General features: G+C 38.2%; 1 protein-coding gene across 1 annotated transcript in view; it reads left to right on the forward strand.

Moving 5' to 3' along the window:
• The window catches only part of ARMC3 (armadillo repeat containing 3), a gene marked incomplete at both ends in the record, with an annotated part of 50,383 nt that extends 44,681 nt beyond the window's left edge, over positions 1–5,702 (forward strand). Inside the window, 3 exons of the mRNA XM_084203267.1 lie at positions 1,193–1,390; positions 3,873–4,035; positions 5,502–5,702. Of these exons, the coding sequence (XP_084059393.1) occupies positions 1,193–1,390; positions 3,873–4,035; positions 5,502–5,702 (562 nt within the window). The remainder of the gene's footprint in view (positions 1–1,192; positions 1,391–3,872; positions 4,036–5,501) is intronic.
• Between the last annotated feature and the right edge of the window lie 4,982 nt (positions 5,703–10,684).

The following is a 10,684-nucleotide window of genomic DNA, read 5'->3' on the forward strand; positions in this document are numbered from 1 at the left end:
TAAAGAAAAGTTTGCAAAGTATTCTGAAGACAAATTGCTTGAATTCAACTGCTGATAATGATGTATGCCCTTTTGCTTTGTTCAATGCCTTCCATCTTGAGTGCTATTCATAGTATAAATTTTAAGAATAATTTGAAGAGTATGCAATAATGATAGTGTGTCTTGGAGCCATGTACTCTAGCAGTCCTTTATTTCTTTTTTTTCTGTTTCCTTCCAAGATCACCAGAAGTATTGCAGATTTTAAAAAATGAGCCAGAACTGTAAAATGAAATAAAGAAGTTTTGTTGTATTTCACAGTAAAAATTTTCAGGATCTACACTGAAAAAAGACACAATGCTTACAAAACACTAGTTTCATGTGTTCCCACAAATGAAAGATCCTAAACTGTCTGATTGTATAGACCTTACTAATACCTCTGGTAAGATAATGATTTTATAGTTGCTGCATAACTTGTGAAAAGCACAGTATTTAATTTAAGCTGAACAGTAATTTCATTTATACTTCTGCTGGGTGCTTAAGATGCCTGTTTAGGGTCATAGTCATTTTTCAGATCCTGAGCATTAGGAAAATATGAAGCATGAGCATGGAAAAAGAGTCAGCAAAAACACAGAATTGTTGTAAAATCTTTCTCTGACAAGCCATGCTGTAATTTGCATAATGCTTGAAGTACCTGAACTTGCAAGTACAGAGGATGTCTTTTAAAAAGTCCTGTCAAGATTTCAGCTGTGCTTTTGATACCATTTTTCCTTTATTTGAAGACCAGATTTTTATGCAGTAAAAAATCATTGGAGTTTGTGGTTTTTAGTTCATATCCATACAAAACTAAACCATAACTTAAAATATGCCCTATATGTATATAGTAGGTAAGTAAGTGTCTCCTCCTCTATATAATCCATACATGGGAAAGGCATATCAGAGCCATTAACTAAAAATAAAATGAGAATTGACAACAATGTTAATATAGAGCTAGTGGCATTTGCTCCTAACCACCTCCTGTGGGCATGTTCCACAAGTGTTCTCTACAGCTTTGTAGATTTTGGACATTTGTTATCAAGAGAAAAGATGCCTCCTACCTTCCACCTCTCCCTAGTCAATTTGTCTAAATGTCCTGTTGGAGAACTAATGTGTTTGAATTTGAACTTTAGAGAATGCAGTACTCTAGATAAGTGTATATTTTTTTTTTCTATGTAAGAAAAGGGAAAGGGAAAAAAGAGGAGGAAAAACCAAAAGAAGTTGCTCGAATTACACCTACAATTCTGGAGGAAATAAAGCTAGAAAATCCCCACTGGCTACCACCACCTGACTTCATTTTACTGGATTACATTAATGATGCTTCCAAAACAATTCTACCACTAACTTCTACCCGGGAACAGGTTGTGGCTCTTGCACAGTGAGTACCAAATCATATTCCATAAGCTGAATTGGTAAAATAACTGTTTTCTTATCCAAAGTCAACTTTTTCAAAATAGTTATTTTTCTCGTGCTTAAGTAGAATCCAAATCAGCTTTGGATTCCAGACTGCTGACATATTTAGATTTTAAGCTTCTTGTTTCTAATTTTGTTGCAATTAATTTAATATATTTTAAAATAAAGTATCACTTGCAACAAAAGAGTATCAATTTTTCATTTAAAAAAATATTCTCATAGACAATTTCAGGTTATTTTTCACATTTATACATCTCTACTGATTCTTTCCAGCGAACACATCAGCTGCATATAGCATCTACATAATCAAGAAGCCCCAGAGTTCCAGGTTTTGCAAAGCCTAAAAACATGGTTAGAACCCAAACCTAATAGTCAAGATGGTTGCAAGTGACATGTATCATGTCAGTTCTCCTACCATCTTTCCTGCCTGCTTGGTTTTGGAACCCCTTGGGACAGCAGCTCTATTGTGTTTTGTTTTCTATTGAGCCAAAAGCATAATACAAGTTTTCTAATACAACTTTTAAGTGCTCTTGTAATTAACATCCTGATGATTTAATAGTGCCAGAATATTGCAATAGTGCATGTACAGACTGTTAGTATCAATGTGTGATTCATTGGTTACACTGACTGCTCAGCCTGGGCACCAATCACTGTCACCTCCAAGCAGTGTGTCTGTTTTCATCTTCTCCATAGTTTAACCTTTATATCTTAGCAGTTTCCAGGCTGCTTCCTGAATCTGGAGAGTTTGGCATCAGATCCCACTTACTTTCACAAAATTTGTTACTTTTACTAACTCTCATTTTTAATGAAGTCATCTAATGTGATATGAGGAATGAATTTTCCATTGATTGCAGAATTTGACAGGACAGATATTCATCCTTAACTATCCAGCTGTGTATAAATCATGCTGCCTTCCTCAAGGTGGAATCCATAAAATTCTCTTATAAATCTGCTCTTCTAACACACCAGAGAAATACTTGCAGACGTACAACCCAGTGAAACAATCATGGGAAATTTAAGCAGAATGTTTTCTGTGGGGATTTTTCTGTCTGTGTTCCATTTCAGGCACCTGCCTGAATAGCATGTGTTGAATAGAGAGTGGGGGAGAAGGCAGCTGCAGCATCCCTCAGCAGCCTGGCAGCCTGGCTGGAGTTCCTCCTGTGCTCACTGGGGAGGATGTCAGGCTAGATGAGGGGACATGAGAAATGCTGGACGTCTCCTTTGGAACAAACACAGAGCACACCTTTGTGTGGTGGTGAGCACACTGGCTGGGGCAGCCTTGCTCTCTTTTAATGAGGGCTGGCCATGGGCACACACAGCGCAAGGGGCTGCTGCGCTGCCCCACACTTTCTCAGCTTCACCCAGTAATTCCCAGCTTCAATATACCCTGTCTGACACGCTTGGTGATAGCTCCCTGTGCCCATGCTATTGCAACCAAAGCTTCCTCAACTCTAAATTTTGAAAAGTCAGGCCTTGGAGGTTGCCTTGCTTGTGCTGGGCAGAGGAACACATTTACTGCTTCTGCAGAGGACAGGATGAAGGTTTTAGCTCCCTGTTGGAAGCAATGGCTTGTGATTTTCATGTCAGCTCTGTAACATCTTGTCCAGAGTAAGAGACCTCAATAACACTTGTGCCTGTGGCTGAGACACTGAGGGGAACAAAGGTCCCCTTACATACAGTGACCTGCACAGGTGAGAGGAAGGGGTGTGTGTGTGCATGGGGGTGTGTGTGTGTGTGGGTGTGTGTGTGTTTGTGTATGGGGAGACTTTGAAACCAGGGCTTGGTCCTGTGCACAGTCCCCCAAAAGACATGCTTTCGGCAGAGCTTGCACTGACAGTGAGTTCTGATCTGTTTCTGTTTCTGAGCCATTTGTTTAAATGGATAAATACTGCTCACGCCCAAAATACTGGCTTCAATATAAGAAAGCACACGTAGAAGATAAGTACCTTCAATGAATACAGCTGCTTTTCTATGCTGGGATCATTTCCTATGGCTTTATTTTTGTCATACATATTCTCATGCCTTTATTACTATTTCCAACAAATTATAGGTCTGGAAACTGAAATAGGTAACTCACCTAATCTGTTACCTGTAAACATGACCATCAGCTTCTGTAATTACTTCTTCAGTAATTACACTGTTATTGATGACTTCTTCTGATGACTTTGTGCCTATACTACAGCTCTCCAGAATCTCTGCTTTTGCACCTTGGTTTAGGTCTGTGACAAATATGAATGACCTGAGTTATGGTTATCTGTATTTATCAGTAAACATGTTTAAAATGCCAATTACTAAATTAAAAAAATTAATTAAGCAAAAGTAGAAAAAATATTGCAGTCTTAAAGGTTATTCACTTCTTTCTTGTATACAGTTTATTGTGCTACATTTTTGCTATAAATACAAGAGGAATTAGAGATGTGATTGATCCCAGTATGCATTTGGCACAGGTTTGTTGCAGACAAGATGGGTGGCACTATTGAAAAAGAGGAACTACATAATTTCTGCTGGGAACTTGACATGAGTGAAATAGAATTTGACCTGAAAAGCAACATTGTGCCTATCGGGACAATCAAAAGAGGGACATTCTATCACAGAGCTTTACTTTTCAAGGTACATTATCATTTATTTTGACACATAACATATTGTTGTTAAATTGATAAGCTAAAGTATATTTGCAACAGTTTGATACATTATTTATATTCATGTAAAATCTTTTGTATACAGTTTCATAATTTTTCGACAGCAAAGTTGATTTCCCAGTGAATGAAAGCCAGCATCGCTTCTTTCTGTAAACATTCTTGTTGTCATTAAATTGTCTTAAGTGATATCAGCAGAATACTTGATAAATGGCAAAAAGCCAAAGTATTTGATTTGGAGTCAAAACATTTTACATTTTCTGTAAACTGCAAAATATTGAATTATGCAGCTTCCTTCTTTTTCCATGCTGCAAATGTAAACTTGTTGAGACAATTTTTTATTTGGTGTCTATCCAGTACTCTGTGATAGTATATAACAGCTTCTATGTTCTAGTTTCTTAGAAGAAACTGGGAAGTTTTATTTCTTCTGTCTTCGTATGAGGATGTATTGGTGCAACTTGGTTATCTGTCCCATCCTTTTTCCTTGTCTGGATTTTTCTCTTTCTTGAATGGAAAGAAACAGAGAATCAAGAGCCTAGTACATTAAGAAGGAAGAACCTAGGAAAGAGTATGCAGGAGAAAGTGTACAACCCTAAATTTATGGTATCCATAGGAAGATAAAGTTTCCAACTTATTTTGTGACATTCTGAGGGTGTGAATTAATTCTGCTCCACTGTCCTAAGAAAATTCTGCAGGGACAGATCATCTCTCTTAAAGCCACAGCACTCTAAGCAATGGGTATCTATCCATTTGTAACAAGTTAAAAATCTTCCAGGATTTCATTCCTTCACAGCAGATGTGTGTTGAAAAAGCAGTTTGGTAGCTGGAAACCATTATAGGTCTGTCTGTGATAGTGCAGCCCAGAGGAAGGGCAGGTGTTTCATCTAGCAGACACTTGCCTCGCATTTCATTGCTTCCCACATTTCCAGGGCTGAAAAGCAAGGAGTGTGCTTCAGAGTGAAGCAACAGTCCTGAACTTACACTGATAAAAATGTTACCTTTTTACACTTAATATTTCATACTAGCTATATGTGTGCAGTGTGCCTATGCCTCGTTGCTTGAATATACTTCAAAATGTTATTCAGAGGTCTTCCAAGTAGACAAAAAACATTGCTGGGTACTGTGGGTGTTGCTCTTCATTTGAGATCTGAAGGACTGGCTGATAACCATATCAGTGTTTGAAAAGAGTTAAAATGAATGTTTTTCATGCTGTGCATAGGATATGTGAGAAATAACATTTAAAAGGCTACACCTTCTATGCAAAACCAACAATAAAGGTTTGAAGTTTGGAACACTTGAGAAATTTATAAAGTATGTTTCAAGAAAGTTCTAGGCCTTCCAGGTGTTGGTTTTGTTTTCTTAAGCATCACTGGGCCTTGCTGTATATCACAGAAGCTACATGAATGAACTACAATTAACTACTTTTTCTTTCTTTTTTAGGTGATAGCAGACCGAATCGGCATTGGCTGTAGTTTAGTTCGTGGCAAGTATAACAGATGTTGGAATGAAGTTAAATTGGTTGAATACTCTCCCAAAGGGCTTCTGCTTCCTCCTCAAGACTATGTTGTAGATCTAATGTTTGAACCAGGCTGTTTGCTAAAGCAAGGAAGTACAAAGGCTGATCAATACAAACGCATTTAATAATCTTGATGAATATCACCAAAATAAATATTTTAAATATGTTTGCAGGGCTGTATTTATGAAACATGAGGGGGTTCATATCCAACTATCAAAAAGAAGCGTATCTGGTATGTTGTCTTAGAAATTTAATTAAATGTGGTTTTGATATCTAGCCTCAGTGCTTAGAAATTTTGGTAATTTTTTTGGTAGTATTTGAAGACTAAATTGCAAAACTACAGATTAAAATTTGGTAATCAATAATATTTGGTGTAGGCTAACATTACAATGCTTATTAAATAGGTTAAATTCCAATACAGCATATTCTTTTTCTTTTTAATTTTCCTTCAAATCCCATGCACACTTATAGGAATCTCATGTCCATAAAGAAAAAAAATGTGACATCTGATGAAATGACAAGACACTTAAAAACAACTGGACAATTTTTGTGTGAAATAAGCCAAGAACTGAGAACTAGAATTACAATAAGAGTATACTTTCAGCCTCTGAAAAAAAATTCCATGTATGTTTCTTAGAACTTGGCAGAGTTAATATTTACAGATAATAAGTAACTCTGGATGAAAGGATATACTGTTTGTCCTGGCACTGGAAAGACAGATGATTGATAAGTTAGTGCTTGTGATCTGTTTAAGTTCTTTATTTTTGACTTGAAGATAAAATGGACTCTGAGAAGGCAGTAGGTGGTGCTGCTGAAGAATGGCCATGCTTTTAAGAGAGGTAAAATACTGGCTAGAACAGTCTGGGAAACACTTGCTGGTGAAACTGTCAGGGATGTACTGGAGTATTTCAGAGAGCACCACTATCAATTGAGTTTACTGTGAAGAACTGAGAGAATATACTGTACAGCAGTTAGGCCAGTGCAGCCCTAACAGAACTGAATCTCAGAAGACCAGAACACCTACAACAAGGCTTTTACTTCCTGCCGACCAAAAATGTGATTTAAAAAATTGGGGTCTGCATTCTTTTAGCTTTTTAATGTTTGTATAAGCACAGTCACTTGCCTTAACTGCTTTGGTTGAGGAGGAGGTTTGTATCTGTTGTATTCATTACCGCTCATGAGCATGATCCCACCACTCCCTCTCCCTCCTCTGACATGCAGCCTGATTTCCTGGTAGCCCTTAGGGGAACATTTTATCTAAATTTACGTTGTAAATTTGCTTATGTTCATTTTTTTTTTTAACCTTATGTTCAGCAGTCCTCTAGACATCAGAATGAAAAACAAATCTGGAAACAAAATGCAGGATGTGCTAGCAGAACTGAGAGAAAGGTGAGGATGTGTTTCTTATCATTGCTATGTAGCAGGTAGGAGACTGATGGAAGGTCATATGCTCTCACTGACACGTATGATTTGGTATAGAAACCCACAATTTTGAAAGTCCAGTAAATTGAAGTAAAATAAGAATTAATTTCCTGCTAGCTCTCATTTTGTATAGTTTTCTTACATTGGAATTTCATTATTTTGTATTGGAACCATAATGTTAAAGTATGACTTACTGTGTTTGAGGAGGTCTTGAAAAGAAAGCAATTTCTGTTGTTTCTAATAAAAATCAATATTAAAAAACAGACAAAATGCAGTTTTTCAAAATAAAAATTGGGAAATTTCTAGACACATAAGCTCACTTTACATAAAATAATTATCAAAATAAATAAAACCAAATACTATATACCCTGCATTGCATAATGCAGAATTTGATGATCCAGAAATGCAGGATCCAAAAATGTTTTATGTCTTTAACAGTTTTGAACTTTGTACTGTCTGAGTTCTGTCACTTCAAAATTGTAATGTACTTGGATGTCAGAATTAAGATCTAGGTAGAATATAAACACTTCAATCTAAAATGGTTACTTTAAAAACTGCCCTTTATTAGTCAAGTATGTCAAGAAATGCCACACTTTTTTATTTTATGTTAATCAGGGACCTGTAATTGTGTCCACGGCCTGGTGAAGAATCCCCCCACCCTTGATAAGAGCAGCTCAGCTCACACTCATTCCAGAACTGAATCAGAAAACAAAATGTTTAAACATTTCTACCGGGCTCAGCTGGGTGAGTATTCCCAGGACATGCCCAGCACACACCATTTGGCTTGGGCTGTGCCTGAGGGAATTGGTTGCCTACCTTCATTTAAGGAGCAGATGGGGAAGAGCTTGTATTTCCTTTTACATAATAGTTCACTGGGCAGATCAGTCACACAGAAGGAGTCAGGCTTGATGCCTTCCTAAGCACAAACAAAACAGTCTGCAGCTACCTCATTTCAGGATCTGTTCTGGCCACTAAGCACTCTGCATCCCTTTTTAAAGATCTGCTGTCATGCAGAAAAGAGTGCAGGATTAATAGACTACAGAAACAGAAAAGTTGTGCAACCTCTTCAACTTAATATTTGGGAGGAGCAATTAGGCTTTTCCTTTGGGAAAAAATAGTCTGGGTCTCCAGTACCCACTTCCAGAAATGTTCTTATATTTTACTCCCTAGACATGTAAATATCTACTGTAAAATGTAGAAACTATACCCTACCTAGAACAAGATCCTCATAATTAGGTGTTCTCCTGCAAGGTGAAAAGCTGTCTTAAGTAAAGGTAAGAACTGAGACAAGGTTCATTCCTCCAGAGCTGTAACCACCAGGCAACGACACAGAAATGGCCTCATGGCCAACAGCTGTACAGAATGAAAACCAAATGAGATGTGCTCAGTTTCTTGAAAGAGAGGGCATGTAGATGGTTATACCAGGATAGTGATGGGGACTGAAGATCCTGATTTGAATGAGGCACCCCCAAGTCATCCTCACTGTCATGTCTGCGCTTCTGAGAGAAGCTGGCATAAAGACTTTCCTCCTGTTCATGGAAACTTACTAAGCCCAGCTTAGTATTGACTGTGCAGAAATGATGAAGTGCCCTGCTCAGCTTCCTGCATGCTCTCTTCCAAGGCATCTGCAAGTGACACACCACACATGCACACACATACAAACCCCGCTGCCCCTACTACTTATTGAAAAGAATTTTAGTTTTGATTTGGCATTGAAAAGCACAATTCTTAATATATAGCACATCTGCATATCAAGAAACACAAATCTGGACTGTGTTAATAAAAGGTCAGGTATGATTCCTACCTGTCTGATGAATGTGAGTCAGTAAAGCAGCAGACCAAAGTGACAGTGGTATCAATGGGATTGCAACTTCCAGTAGAGCTTTTGGTATGAGAGAGTCTAATGCTTTGGCCTTGCAAACCTCTGCTTTTGCTAGTTCTGTGTGTCTGGGACCATTGTGGCTAAGGGAGTAATTCCAGTCTCTGCAGATGAGTTTTTGGCTGAGACCTGTTTCTGAGGGGTGCTTCTGGTAATCCCCTCGCTGCAGAAGTGGACTCTGCTTCCCCCAGCAGGCGCCGAGGCAGTACAGATTGCTGGCAGCAGCAGTACCAGCTCTTCCATGCTTCTCTTCTATTGCCCTGGATCCTGAGCAGTAGGAACACTGAGGTTAACTTACACTTCTTTTATCTTTATGCTAGCAGGGAACAACTGCAGTGTAATTCATAGATTTGGGACATTTCAAATGGTTTCTGATTACCCACTGCTGAATTAGAGCATTGGCTTGACATCACTCCTTCAAACCATGCACTCCTGTGCTTGTAGAAATTGAAATTAACTCTTCCTCCAGGATTTCTCTGTTAGTGATTAACTCTGGGTCCTGAGAAGAATCCAGAGCTCTCAGAACAAAATGCATATTTATTTTCAGATGTAAGAGGAACTTTTTTCTGTTACTTTTCTCACTAAACTTGTCTTCAGGGAAAAACAAGTCTTTTATTATTAAACGTGGGCTTTGAATGGTGACATATTATTTCATCCACAGCTTCTTTGCATGGATCTGCACCTCTTCTACTACATGATTCATTTCTCTGTAAATCCAGCTCATTATTGACGCAGAGTGTCAGAATGAAAACTGCAGAGGCAGTAGACATTTACTGGACAGTATGTCAACTTAGTTAAGACAGAAAAGTGCACTAAAACATTTATTATATTCATAGCCACCCTGCTGATTTATACAAGGTCTTTCTCCCAATAACTCTTTGGCACTACCTATTTTCCTTCAGAAGACTGAAAAAAAAAAGAAAAAAAAGATCCCCATATAATTAAAAGCCGAAGCACATCGCAGCAAAGTAGAGGAAGAAAGCATAAGAATGGACAGACAGACTCAAGCCAGGAGTCTGTCCTAGAAAGTAACCTCTCTCCAACAATGGTCAGTATAGAGAAGGTAAAGAGCCTGGCTCAAATACATTTCTGCATTTCCAGAGTACTCTGCTAGGTTCAGCACTTCCCAGCTGAGGGGCTTTCTGTGTGTCTAGGGATTTAATAAAACATTTACACAGAGATAAAAACACATAGCACAGATACACCTCTACAACCACCCACTGGCACATCCAATACACAAACCCACTAACTCTACAGCTGTGGCACTGTACCTCCTCTCCTCCCAGGCAGCTGTACCTCTTCCCAAATAGCACAGAGGGAAACAACCAAAGGACTCTGCTCTAGCTCTGGCTGTGGCCTTTGCAATACAACAGTGTATATGGGACATGATACCAGTCCCATAAATGGGACAGTTCTCCAGAACTGCTACTACAGCAGATCTTTGCAGATAAACTAACAGCTGTTTAGCCCTCTTAATGAGCTTATTATTTTTCTATTATACAGACACTGTCTCTGACACTGAAAGATATCAGAAATAGTGGAATAACTTTATCTGGCTTTCCTTGTCCACTGTCACCCAGGCAGAATTTAGAACTCACGTACAGGTAGAGTATGCATAGGAATGAACAAAACACAGTGGGAGAGAGACATACAGGAGAGACACATAACCCTAACCCTAACCCATGTATACACACATATGTGTCTTTGACCTATAAAAATGTTATCTGTAGGACATGGAAGAAATTGGAGTATTGGAGATACAATGAGCTATTAAAAGGTTTTTTTTCATTAGAGTGAGCTTATTTG

The sequence above is a fragment of the Fringilla coelebs genome (assembly GCF_963513975.1).
Source record: "Fringilla coelebs genome assembly, chromosome: 1".
NCBI classification, from domain to species: Eukaryota; Metazoa; Chordata; class Aves; order Passeriformes; family Fringillidae; genus Fringilla; species Fringilla coelebs.